We start from the raw sequence: 14,206 nt of genomic DNA, 5'->3' as shown, positions 1-14,206 counted from the left end.
CCGCTTCCATTCTGAACTACCGGGATGATGCCACGTGGCTATTGTATTTATCATCCTTCGTATTTATAATTTTTACCATTTTTCCGGGTAAAAAAAGAAAGCTAAATAGTCAAAGCCCATAAACTATGAATATGATAATATACTTACGTAAATTCTAGTAAAAAAAAAATTACACTACCGATTAAAAAATAAAATAATTTATAGCTATTTTTTAAGAATCCTATTAATCTAACTACAATATTATTTTCTAAATATAGATGGGAATCCATTATGAATTTTTATCATAATAAATCAAATAGTAGGGAAAAAAAAGCTAAAAATGGCATTTATTCTCAAGTAATTTTGGAAAAAAAAAACAGCAGTTAAAACTTGATATTGTTTTTGGTAAAGCGAGGGCTGGCTGATAATTATGGGAGAATATCTTAAATTGTTGTATTGGATTGAAGTAAAATAAATTAATCTTTTTTTAGTCGTTAAAAAGTTAATCATTATTTAATTTTTCTTGGTAGTATATGAATCATGGACAATATACGCCATGTCAAATGAAACAAATTGGAAAGAAACAAAAAATAAACTGATGCAAAAATACTTAAATAAATACTGTTTTTCTTAAATATATATATATATATATATAATTGATCTAATATATTATATTTAATTCCAAGTACAGTTCTTTGTGATTTCTCTTTTAGAATATGTTGAATTCTTTAAGCGATAGAAAGACCGATTCCCTTCTTTCTTACTTTTATGTGGTGAAATTTTCTCTATTTCTCTACACTTTTTCTTTTCTTATTTTATATTTTCCTTCTTTAAGTTTTTCTCTCCTTTTGATAATATTTTTTCGTTATTTAAAAAAAAAAGAAGGGGAAGAATATTGAATCTTAACTTTTTTCACGTGTGACACGAATTTTCCCTTTTAGATATTCATATTTTTTCCCAATTTATTTCATTATAAAAGAAAAAAAAGCTTTGCTTTGCTAACGTTGTGAATACGTCATCATTTTTTTTTCTGCTTAATACTGTGTATCCTTTTTTAATAAAAAACATTTCAAATTAGATTTATGTTCAAGAAAAAACATTGAAAAAAAAACAGTAAATAAGCGTCGGCTAAAGAAAAATCAAACCGAAATAATAAATGTATATCAAGATATTTTAGAAACCATTTCTAAAATTAAGTTTTTGCATAAAAGTTAATACAATTTGGAGAGTAGTATTTTAGTTAAAAATACGTATTATGTATATTTTTTCAGGTTTATGTGGCTAATAATTATTATTTTATTCAATTTTAATCCAATATTTTCTAAAGTCTAATTAATGGCTTAGTTCTATTTAATTTTGAAAGAAAGCTAATTAGCAAATTGGTAGAATTTGCATAATGCTGCCACTGAAGTTGTTTCAAGGGTTCCGGTATATATATATATATCTCGAAAGATTCGTTGTTTTATTGCATAGTTTAATTTAGAGTTCTAACAAGTGAAAGCAATCTATGATAATGTAATTAGAAAAAGAAAAAATAACATGGATTCGATAGAATTTTAGAGAAAAAAAATATATCGTGAAATGTGTAAAGACCACAAATAAGGTAAATAATTTAAATTTTACAAATCTTTAAAAAATCTCAGGGAGATGTGACGCTGACGACGACATTGAAACATGCACATATTTAAATTCTTTAATGTATGGTTAAGAAGATTACATTCATATATTATATTTATCAAAATTCAGTAATTTAACAAATATTAACATATATTTGCCCAAAAAAACAAATATGAACATAACAAACCTTAAATTCAATAAAATATCAGTGTCCTACGATATTTATTAATAATAATATAACTGTATTTTGGTTAGTATAAAGCAGTATTTGGCTGTAATTCTGCCAATCGACTATGTTTAAAAACTATAAGCATGAAACTTTGATGGATAAACAAATTCTAGTTATGGTTTTAATTTAATATTTTAGTAGATTGTCCAATTTGCTTACCGGATTCATACAAATAAATTAAACATGATAATAATAAAAATAGAAAGGTGAAATTAAATTTTGGAGGACACGTAGCTCCACCCGTACACTATTCATGAAAGTTAAAAGCGCATGCGGGTGAAATTAAATTTTGGGAGGTTTCAAAAATGGGAGACCAAAATAAATAAATAAATAAATATTCGGTTATTTGTTCATATATAAAAAATGTTTATTTATTTACGAATTTCTTGTGAGAAATGTGTTTTGTGTTTTGTCTCTTCTATTGGTTTTCTCCTCTTTAAGGTTTTGTTATCATGGTACCACTTGCATCTCGTGAACCATATAATGACTCAACTCGCCCAAGTGGAAAATTTACCTAAAATATTATTTTCTTCCTAACTTATTTTCGCATTTTTAAAAAAAATATATGAGAAATTCAAAATTTTGTGATTCATAATTAGAGAAGATTGATCATTTGTATAATAATAATAATAATAATAGAATTTCTATATTATAATTTTTAAAATTATATTAAATATGTACAATTTTATCTTATACTTTTATAGAAAAACTATTAGTGATTTCTTTTTGTAAAATTCATTATATTATTAACAAAAATATTTTTAAAGTATAATTTCATGTAAATTGTTAGGTTGAAATCGAAATAAAAAAAAAAGAAGGAAAACAGCTTGCACCCAACATGGAAATAAAGGGCAAAGAGGTCAATGTGTCCCCACAACAATAATTATGGAATAATATGATCATTCTCTTTGTGATATTAAATCTTTTTCTCCGTTTGACCTCTTCTTCTTCTTCTTTAATAATAATAATAATAATAATAATAATAATAATAGTAGTAGTAATAATCTTCTTCTTAAATTTGGCCGGTAAAAACGATTTTACTAAGTAGCGAATCGAAAATTACAAACTTAATATTTAACCTTTTAGCAAAAAAAATTACAAACCTAATTCTCGGTTTCTGTACGTCTATAAAATCATAAAACGGGTTCGGTGAATTTCCGGATTATCAAAAAAAAATATCATAAAACTACTTAGGAAGAGAATTTAACTGAAATTGAGTTATTCAATTCGAATTAAAATTCGAATTAGATAAATTGTTTTATGCAAAATCTATGATCATTAACATGTTATGATAATTAAATAAATTAATTAATAGTAAAAAATGTTGGAAAAAAATATCACACAGAGACTTAAATGGAACAAATGTATGTCTCAGAAATTGAAGAGGAACACACACATACATGTGTATGTGTGTATATATATGTATGTACAGAACAATTATCACAATAATGATAACAAAAAAAAAAAGATGGTCCAAGGCAAGTGGGACAAAATACAAATATAAAATTTTGTGAATATATATATATATATATATATAGAAGGTACCGTTCCTGAGCTGTGCTGCGACTGCATGCAGAAACTGTCCCTATGGCCCCTCTTTCAGACGATCAGACTTTGCAGGCCCCAATCTCCTTCTTGCAATCTCTCCACATCAATTTCGTGAATCACATAATTGTATATATGCATCATATGTACGTATATACACAGATATGTAAATGTCTTTGTATAGGTATACGTATAAGCTTGTGTAATGGCCCCATCAGATATATTGTGTGTGTGTATGTGACTATGTGTATACGCATTCATTAGGACATGCCATCTTTGGCATCTTCTCTACCACAATAATAGAAATTTTATTTGAATGCATGGTACAATTACTACATATAGCAATGCATGTTGTCTTAACTATACGGTTATTACTGCGAACGAATGCATATTAATATGTGTCAATAATACGACTATGAATATATGTACTTTTTTTCTTACCAATTAAACCCTATATTTGGTATGATTAATCCGTAAAATTTCAAACTTTTAAAAATTCGCCGAAAATCTTCCGCGTCTATCAATTCAAACAAAATGATGATATGACAATGACATGACTTCCGAGTAATGAACACATCAATCATAATTATATCACGTTATCATTTCAAACAAAATTTAAATTAAATAATTTATTTAAATTAATATATATATATATATGGTTGTTTTGTGAATGTTAGGGTTATTTTTTTTCCTAAGGTATGAACATCATCTTTATAAAGGCGGTCCACATCAAGATATTTATAGTTCGGTATTTATGCATGGCTCTTGAATATACTCTATTAATTTCTATTAAAAACAGTAAATGTTCGATGAAAATGCGTTGAGATACTATATGCCATTGGTATCCAATGTTCTATTTATGTATGTATGTCATTTAATAGTGGTCACGATCTCATACATGATGCCAAAACCCTAGTCTCTCACGTTTTTGCATAGAACCAACAAGAAACCAACAAAAAAAAAATTCTCGAAACATTTTAGCACTATATATATATATATATATCATATATCGATCGATCGATCCATGTTTTGGCATGTTCTAGACGTTACAATAAATCCAAATAAATTGCAATAAAAAGTTTCACTTGTGAAAATTAAAAGCATGTTTAGAATGTATAAGGAATCCAAGATTTAATCATATGTATACTTCCATGCATGCACGCGTTACCTTTAATATATAGGGCTGTTTATCCAAACACATGCATAAGCCTACGTTGATATTAATTAGGGTAACATAATTTTTCCACTAAATTCCAAATTTAATTTTTTTTGAACGGCACTTCAATACATACATATCTATATATATATGTATACAGTGATTATGTTTTAATGGTGAATATCAGAGTATATATATATATATATGCATATAATACAACATATAAACAATTTCTAAACGATGCTTCTTGAAATATCTACTCGAGTCATGTTCATGATTCCGTTCCATGTCATGGAATTTAAATTTGGTACGGCCAGAGAAATCAAATTCACGAGAGTTTGTATTTTGTATTGTCCAAATTCGTTAATGGACAAAATTGATCCACTTTTAGTCTTTTGTCATATTCTATAATGTGACCCTGAAGTCCACCTAAGCACTTATGTATTAATTTCTCTTCTTTAAAAAAAAAAAATAATTTCTTACCGATTTACATATACTGTGAGATTAAAGAGTGAAAAAGACACAGACCGTACGTATACGATAAATTGACCGTTGGTTCGTACATATTAATTCCCCTATTGAGTAAATGTCGGAAATTTAGAAATTACTTTACAGACGAATCGAATAAACCATATATTACCAAATTATTAAATGAACTGATAGCTTCTTCGCATCTTTCGTGAGCTGTAAGAATATATATATATATATATATGTTCTAACCTACCAAGACTACCTTTGTACTTGACATATTCAATGAATATTTAAACCAAAATTTATACTTTTATTATATTCCAAATGACTATATGTTTTGGAAAATAAACATTGTGGCAATGATAAACACAGAGACCACATGACAATATCCACGAAGTCCTAACCCTTTTTTTTTTGGGGGTTTGGTCATTCTCGTACCATATTGTACATGAAAGCAGGGATTGATGTACATATCAATACACAGAGATCAATTGATTCCAATACATTGTGATATAACTGTATTTAATATTAAAATATTAAAATATTAAAATACAAGCTTTTGGCCTTGAGGGGAAAGTAAAAGTTGGAGGGTTGTTTTGGGCTGTAATTTTGGTAATTTTAACTTTCATGTATCAGTAAAAAAGACAACAGAATCAAATATTCTAAATTTCAAGCATGAAAATGCGTTCATAATCATATATATGTATATATGACCTGATAAAAGCGAATAAATATTTATTGAAAGAGATGGAGTAGATGAGAGTATCTAGAGGCTCCATTACTGTTCCAACCTATGATGGGGTAAAGAATTTATTGCAATGAGAAATTCGAGGGGTTTGGGGTCTGAGGACTCAAGGGTCAATTTATACATTCAATAAAGAAAAATGACCAATAAGGTATTTTTGGAATTTGATATTTTATTTTAAAAAAAGAAATGACGAAGCCATCTACAAAACCTTAACCCCCAAATGTATGGTAAAAAGTGTTGCAAGGGGGGAGGGGGGGGGGCTTTGGTTTGTCTCATCACTGCAAAGGATGTCTGCTTCTCAGACAAAGATTTTGGGTATCTTCTGGCAGTCTAAGGCTGACCCGTCGTCCCTTATCTCCTTTCACCCCCTCTTATTTCCCCGCATCTTTACTTACCACACTTGTTTTCTTTCACATGTCTAAAAATAAAAAATAAAAAAACTTGTAATCCTTTTTTTTTTAAAATTCTCAAGTGATAAGATAAGATGAGGATCTTTCTCAAATGTTTTTTAGTTGCCCATGTTTACAATTTGTTTTTTTTTTAAAGTCTACAACAATTGAAAAAAGAGTAAGAATTCTAATTAGTAGCATATAATATATATATATATATATATATATATATATATGTATATGCCTTTTTTTTTCTTGTGCTGTTTATTATGGGTTGAGGTAATTTTTCATAAATTCCTCATTCTAATACTTTTGTATGAACTATTTTTACTGCTAGGTGCCATGGGTAAAATTATCCAAAGAAATCCAAAATACTTTGAATAACTTATTTCCTTCAATTATTTTTTTCATTTAACATTCATATCCAATCATATTGTACTCATACCCAATCAATTTCTTAGATTTTCGTGACACCAATAGTCTTGAAAAAAAAAAACATAACCAGTGGCATAAATAACACTTTCAAATATCATTAGATTCAAGCAGAAAGATCTTCACATGGGCAAAATCACAAGCCAAGTTCAACTTAGTTTCTTCTTGATCAAACATTGTTCCAAGAGAGGGAGAGGACAAGAAAGCAGACTCCTCGAGGGTTAATGGATATATCAATGATCTTACTTCTTAGATTCACAACCAACTCTTCGAAACCTCCATTTGAACTAACGACGCACAAAACTGATCAGCAGCCGCGACTGTCTTTCGAGAGACAGGACAGAGTGCAGATTCTGTTTCCGCATTGAGAACCAGCCGAGAAGCTCTGATTCGGACCGGTTCATTCCTCGGGGAATATAGAACCGTCATGGTCGTAAAAGTATGCTTCAAGATCAGCCACCACAATCCATTCATTAGCAATAATCACGAATAATCTTGTAAAGAGGTCCTTCAACAATAACCTCGAAAACTCGGAGGTCATGAAAAAAGGCCCTCTTCTCCATCCAGAGTCTTCTCCTTGGTGCCAAGTACCAAGAGCTTCTTGCAAGCTTGATGATGGTTTCACATGGGGATGAATCTGAAGGAACTTACGATGGTTATATTTCTTGATGTTCTGTTCTAACACAGCCATTTTGGAGAGCGTTCTGCCTTGGAGTATTTGGTTCCTTTGAACAACTAATTGCTCCAATACATACATTCATCCACCACTACAAGAAGACCCCCTGCTGATTCAGGTTTATGAACTTAGGTTTCATCTTACATAATACCGATAACTTGAAACTTGGAGCACCATGTTTATTTATTTCCGACCGTCTTATTTGCAAGCCGAAGACACCCTTTTGTATATACACAACAGTCCTCTGCTTCCATCCCGGTTTTCCTAAATCTGTTCTTTCCCACCATGTCTTATTCCTTCCTACCGCTACATAATGGCCCTGTTGACATGAAAACCACAGTGAACCGAGAACATTGGTTCAAGTCACTTATACCGGTGTTTCAACTGAGGGTCATCTTTTGGCAAGATTAAATCTCGGTTTTGTGAATTATATAGTATGGAACAACTTACTTTGGTGGATGGTCACTTAATGAGGATGCAGCGTATTGGAGATCCCTCGGCTCCAACTAATCTTAGAGGCAAGCAATGGAGGGAATAAAGTCCTGCCTTCACATCATCGAGTTTCAGTGCCTCAACAAGAATGATCTCCTGCAAAGCATGGATCTTTCTGGGTAAATCGAATCAGACATATCCTCCGTAATCATCTCAAAACACTTCATTTAGTGGGTCAATGGTACTTGTTTGGATCAGGCATGTTCTTCTATAATCATGAGTTGGGTTCAGATCGAACAGGGAACTAAATCATGGATAAAGGAAGCAGAACGGATATACGCTTACCCGGCCTTCAAGGAAGACTAGGTGTGATGGGATCAGATCATCATATGCAGCAACAGATAAATAATCGACCCCTATGTTTTTACAGGACAAGAAACAACATTTCAGCTGGCAGAACACATGGCAAAGAAATACAATGGATTGGGAAATATATCAAAGAAAAATCCATTGATCTATCCTTCTCTTCGATTAAGATGAAAGGTCAGCAGCTTATTACCAACAAGTTTGATGTCTGTGTTGTCTACCAACCATTGCGCCCCGTCCTTCATGAACCCCACATAGCTTGTATCAAACTCTTTTTTAAACATAAGTCGCCTGCAAATTTTTTGTCAAGATTTGGATACTCAGATTTGAAGCCTCTGATCTCATTTTAGATGCTACGAAACACTAAAGCGAAGGGAACTGAGTCCAGTGGACGAGCAAAGAATTACCGAAACTCCCATGAAACGGGTTTCAAATCCAAAAACAAAATAACTGAAGTGAATTCAAAGGATAAGTTCTCAGATTTCTTTGCCATACAAAACATTAAACAGATAATCTAGAGTAACTGTTGTATTGTCCTAAGAATCAAGATCAGGCAAAAAACAGTAATATGATTAGTCATCCTTTAACTCATCAAAAGTTTTTTCAAGAAAACAGAGCACAAGAATGGATTTACCTGTCAGTATTCAACGTTCTGAAGAGCACACGACGAATTCCCTTAGGAATATGAAGAGATTCCATTACTTCAGCTACAAAATAAGTCAGAAGCACGGCAACATAACCCATCAACCAAGCATTATTTCAGCATTATCCGAATCATTTTCTCGCAACATGACAAACATTATCTGATCATTCCAAAAAAAAGACAAACTTTTCAATCCAGAACCTGATAGTTAAAGCAGTTCTCAGTGTCTTCAAATCATTATTACCCACTAAGCTATGCAATCCATTACTCACCCAAAATCACAGCAGACGAACTTTTCAATTTGTAGTCACCAAAGTAAACTTCACTTACCAGTTATGTTCTTATCCCTTGGAACATCAACCAAAAGCGCAGGACCTAATTAACAAACCAAACTCGAATCTTCAAAAATTCACAAAAAAAAAAAGAGGCAAAATGAATCGAGGATCGCATGAAAAATTGGATAATACCATTGAGGACTCCGAGATCGAGCGTGTCGACATCGAAACCGGCGTCGTAGTAATGATCGAAGACGTGGCCTGGTGCATCGACGTGGGTTCCGGTGTGCGTCGGAAGCTTCATCTCCGAGTTGTTAGCGATGGATCCGTTCTTCATACTCGCGGCGAGTCTCAGGAACTCTCCGAGTCCCTCCGACGAGTCCCACGACGGCATATCCGCCGTGTACCGGTGACTGATGTCGAAGATTCTTCCTCCGCCGTAGATTTCGCGGCGGAGTGGCTTGAGCTCGACGGCGGATTCTCCGGTGACGGAAGCGGTGCCAGGGATCGACGGGTAAGCCTCAGATGCGGCGGAGAATGGGAGAGAGAGGATGGAGAGGATAACGACGGCGACGAAGAATGGAGGAGAGGCCATGGTTTCCACAAAGCTCGGAACTTGTTGAGCGAAGTTTGTTGTGTGGATATACATATAAGCAAACAACAAATATCATAAAGCGCAATTTACACAAAAGCCCCATATTTATAGATTCTTCTAGATTACTCCCACAAAACTTCTTAAATTACATCCAAATCCAAAATTGGTGAAGCAGACGTTGAGAATTGTATTCCCAAGAACCAGTCCCCATGTACACTGTTATTAGACATAGTCTGAAATCTTGAACATGGACCAATCTCTTCCCTTTATGGTATAATGTTACTAGACATACATAAAATCATATACATATATCATTCTATCAAGATACATCTGACCGGTGAACCTTCTGCTCCGAACAATCTTAACGGTAAACAATGAACTGAATACAATCCCGCAGGAACGTCGTCGAGTTTCAGACCTTCCACTGGAATTATTTCCTGAATATACCGCAGCGAAACGACATACATATCATTAGATAACGATCCACGATATCTTTCTGCAGGTGATCATATGATATGCTATAATCTTGCAGAGCCTTACTCTACTCTCAAGAAACTCGAGATGAGCTCGTTTGGAATCATCGTCCGACCCGACGGAGAAATAATCGATCCCTGCAAACATTTCAGACGATACGAAGCGGTATCAAACACGAACGAACGAGATGGACAAAAGAAAAAAACCGATGAATCAAGATTCGGCGATGCATCCGTACCGAGGAGTTTGATGTCAGTGTTTTGGACTAACCATCTCGCTCCATCTCCATTAAACCCCACAAAACTCCTGTCGTACTCTTTCTTATACATGAGTTGTCTGATGCAACACAACACAACGCGATGACATTTTTTGAAAACGTTAAATTTTCTCGTTTGATTATGGTATAGACGGTCGAAATAATCAACTTGTATAATAATTTTTAATGTTATAATCATTTTTATGTTATGTTATTAATCATTTTTACTTGTGAGTGTTGGATGTTCTGAAGAGCACTCGTGTTACTCCCTTTGGGATATCCAGAGATTCCATCACCTCGGCTGTCTAATCCCACAAACATTTTAACTCGTAATTAGCTTAATTAATTACCAAAATATACTTACAAATTAGACGTCATATTAACAAATAATTTTACCTGTAATTGTGTGCTTGTCCTTTGGAACGTCAACTAAAAGGGCAGGACCTGTTTTGCAATCACAACACTTTTGTTACTCAATTCAGACCCGCCAAATCTTCCAAGTCAAATCTATGTTTCGGTCAGAAATAAGACTAAACCAGAGTAAACCATAACCAAACCGGAAACATTTAATACCCTAACAAACACAAGCTAAACCGGACTAAACCGAATTATATCCTAACGCATCCACGTATACGTACACAACTGTACAGAAGCAGAGAAATCAAGAACAAGAAAGAGAGAGAGAGAGAGAGAGAGGACCGTTGAGGACGTCCAAGTCGAGAGTGTCGACGTCGAAACCGGAGTCGAAGTAGTAGCGGTCGATGTAGTGACCGGGAGCGTCGAGGTGGGTGACGGAGTGAACGGTCAGTTTCATCGTCGACATGTTCGTGGAGTTTCCGTTCTTGATGCGAGACGACGGCCATAGGAACTGACCCAGGCCTTTGTCTCCGGTGGCTTTGGAGGGCAAGTCTTGTCGTATTTGGTGTGTTATGTCGTAGATCTTGCCCGTTCTGTACTCTTCACGGCGGAGATTCTCCGGCGAGGCGGCGGAGACGGCGGAAGAGAGAGATTGGAGTGAGAGGAAGAGGAGGAGAGAGAGTGAAGCCATGGAAGGAAGGCTGTGGAGGAGGAAAGAGAAAATCTGCTGTAGATAGATACGCCAGTTTTGTCTCGTGATTAAAATGGCCAAGTTGCGGAGGAATTTTTTAAAACCGAATCTAATCCGGTTTGGTTCGATTTATCGGTCTGAATTTATTTCGATTCGAAACAGAACCGAAACCAGATTATTTTTATTTAATTAGATTTTTTTAAAATCGGAATGAAAGTGAATGCGAACGAATTTAGTCATGCATTGATCCGGTTCAAAAAATCTTTAATGTGAAGCGGCTTCAATATAAATCCTAACAAAACGAATTTAATTGCATATTAAATTCTTTTTTCAGAAATCGAAATAAAATTTAACTTCTTAAAACCAAGAATTATAAATTATATTTTACATAGCTTTAGTAGAAATTCGGGGATTTATATGCGAAAAAATCATAATATATAAATTTGGGTTTTTTTTTTTGTCGATTCTCCCTTTCATTTTATGGAGGCCAAAATCAAATTAGTGTTATAACATGCAAGATGGTTACGTATTAACCATAAGAATTATTCAAACAACATGGATATAATAATGCACAGAAAAAAAAATAGGAAACAGAAGATTTTGTGTGATCAAGGAATCAAAACGCATCGAACAGGAGATCCTTCGGCGCCGTACAATCTCATCGGCAAGCAGTTCACATAGTACAACCCTGCTTTCACATTGTCCAGTTTTAACCCTTCAAGAGGAATTATTTCCTGAAAAAAAATAAAATAAAAACAAATAAAAACTACTCTCATGAAATAAAATTACAAATTTTCAGTCTTTTATTTTTATTTTTATTTTTATTTTTAAAACACAGATAGATAGAAACCTAGTCCTACCCCGTTCTTGAGAAATTCAATGTGTGCAGAGTCAAGATCATCGTAAGCTGCGACAGAAAGATAATCGATTCCTGCAATTTGTGTGTTAAATCAGATGAAAATAAAAAGAGAATGTTTTGAAAACATGATGAACTATATTATTATTATTATTATTATTATTATTATTATATGATTTGGTCGTACCAACGAGTTTGATGTCGGTGTTTTCCACTAACCATTTTGCTCCATCACTTGAAAATCCCACAAAGCTCGTATCCTCTTCCTTTTTGTACATTAGCCCTCTGAAGCACAATTATTTAATTTTTTTTTTTTTTTTGATAACCGGGTAATCCCAGGCCCAAAGGGCCCAGACTAATCCCGATCCACACGCACAACCGGCACCACACGTGTGGGCTCTGAAGCACAATTATACTTACATGGTTACATACATATATATATATATATATGTATATATGAATCAGAATTCATGTTCTTCGGATTCCACCTATCAGTGTTCGATGTCCTGAAAAGTACACGCTTGATTCCTTTTGGAATCTTAAGAGATTCCATAACTTCAGCTGCAAATGGCAAGAACAACAAATCCCAGAACTTGTTACATTCATTTCAATAACACAACAGAGAATTACCCAGAAAAAACAGAGAGACCTCTGTGATCTTGTTCTTGTCCCTTGGAACATCAACCAACAACCCAGGTCCTGTTTCGACACATGAGCATCAGGTCGCTGAATCTTCCCGTGGAAGTAGATGAACACACACCCAAAAAGACAGAAACTTTTTTCACAGAAGAGGGATAAGGATTCTAACCGATGAGGACATCCAAATCGAGAGAATCGACATCGAAACCGGCATCGAAGAAGCGGTCGATGAAGTGGCCGGGAGCGTCGACGTGGGTTCCTGTGTGGACAGATAGGTTCATGACGGAGGAGTTGGTGTTGTTGCCGTTCTTGATGCTCCTCCTCAGCCGCAGATACTGCCCTAATCCAGCGCCGCCGTTTCCCCACACCAGCGACTCCGGCGACACCCGGTGGGTGACGTCGATGATCCTCCCTCCGCCGTACACTTCGCGGCGGAGAGGCCTCGGATCTTCGCCGGAGGAGGTGAGAAGTGGGAGAGAGACGAGGATAAGAAACAGAGGAGCCATGGCAGAGAGAATTTCGGAATTTGACAGTCTCTCTCTCTCTCTCTCTCGTTTCTCTTTGTTGGATCAATATCATAATGAGAGAAGACGAAACATCGTTCGGTTGGAAAATTTGATGCAACGTGTGTGAAGCTAATCACGAGTTGTGGACAAAGCCTAACACACCGAGTCAATCAACGTTTCGACTCGTTTATGACGATCTAGAAATAGAGCCCTTACAAGTAGGGGTGTAAAATGGGCGAGTCGAATCGGGTTCGGACCGGATTCAATTCACGCTTACAATTTTTCAAGTCAGGCCGGTCCATCCATTTATTTTTTGAGTCTAGGATCGATGATACAGAGTCCGGTTCTATAGGATTTCGGGCGGGTTCGAGCCGGTTTCGGATTTTTTATTAAATAAAATATTTTTTTTGCGATAATAATAATAATAATAATAATAAGGATAAAACCCCTAAAAAACCTTCAACTTGCAAAAATATATACAAATAAACCTTCAACTTGAAAAACTGTCATTCAATCCTCGAACTTGTAACGTGTCACTGAATAAAACATCGAACTTGCAAATTATTGCTCTAATAAACCTTTGACCGGTTTGACCACAATTTCAAATGATCGGAAATCCACGTATTGACAGATTGCTGATGTCATTTTTTAAATTAAAATTGATAACGTGTATAAGGTGACATCAGCAATCCGTTAATACGTGGATTTCTGATCGCCTGAAATTGTGGTCAAATCGGTCAAAGGTTTATTAGAGCAATAATTTGCAAGTTCGAGGTTTTATTCAGTGACAAGTTACAAGTTCGGGGATCGAATGATAGTTTTTCAAATTCAAGGTTTATTTGTATATATTTTTGCAAGTTTGAGGTTTTTTAGA

At 34.3% G+C, this 14,206-nt stretch overlaps 3 protein-coding genes across 3 annotated transcripts; all 3 read right to left on the bottom strand.

The window, feature by feature from the left end:
* Positions 1-6,702: 6,702 nt before the first annotated feature.
* Positions 6,703-9,591, bottom strand: LOC104807248 (kynurenine formamidase-like). The gene is made up of 7 exons (XM_010532445.2): positions 9,151-9,591; positions 9,014-9,058; positions 8,675-8,747; positions 8,234-8,331; positions 8,020-8,090; positions 7,693-7,830; positions 6,703-7,561 (listed from the first exon to the last, which is right to left on the bottom strand). Exons 1-6 carry the CDS (start codon positions 9,551-9,553, stop codon positions 7,705-7,707), a joined length of 816 nt encoding a protein of 271 aa, XP_010530747.1. The 5' UTR covers positions 9,554-9,591; the 3' UTR covers positions 6,703-7,561; positions 7,693-7,704.
* A 129-nt stretch (positions 9,592-9,720) lies between these two features.
* LOC104807249 (kynurenine formamidase-like) lies at positions 9,721-11,399 on the bottom strand. Its single transcript, XM_010532446.2, has 6 exons — positions 10,983-11,399; positions 10,680-10,727; positions 10,512-10,584; positions 10,266-10,363; positions 10,094-10,164; positions 9,721-9,990 (listed from the first exon to the last, which is right to left on the bottom strand). The coding sequence occupies exons 1-6, from the start codon at positions 11,329-11,331 to the stop codon at positions 9,865-9,867; spliced, it is 765 nt and encodes a 254-aa protein (XP_010530748.1). The 5' UTR covers positions 11,332-11,399; the 3' UTR covers positions 9,721-9,864.
* A 424-nt stretch (positions 11,400-11,823) lies between these two features.
* On the bottom strand, positions 11,824-13,472 carry LOC104807250 (kynurenine formamidase-like). The gene is made up of 6 exons (XM_010532447.1): positions 12,996-13,472; positions 12,848-12,886; positions 12,676-12,754; positions 12,375-12,472; positions 12,192-12,262; positions 11,824-12,065 (listed from the first exon to the last, which is right to left on the bottom strand). The coding sequence occupies exons 1-6, from the start codon at positions 13,330-13,332 to the stop codon at positions 11,940-11,942; spliced, it is 750 nt and encodes a 249-aa protein (XP_010530749.1). The 5' UTR covers positions 13,333-13,472; the 3' UTR covers positions 11,824-11,939.
* Between the last annotated feature and the right edge of the window lie 734 nt (positions 13,473-14,206).

The sequence above is a fragment of the Tarenaya hassleriana genome, unplaced genomic scaffold, assembly GCF_000463585.1.
Source record: "Tarenaya hassleriana unplaced genomic scaffold, ASM46358v1 Cleome13, whole genome shotgun sequence".
In the NCBI taxonomy this organism is placed as follows: Eukaryota; Viridiplantae; Streptophyta; class Magnoliopsida; order Brassicales; family Cleomaceae; genus Tarenaya; species Tarenaya hassleriana.
The sequence above is the reverse complement of the archived record's forward strand: the minus strand, read 5'-3'. Positions and strand labels throughout refer to the sequence as shown.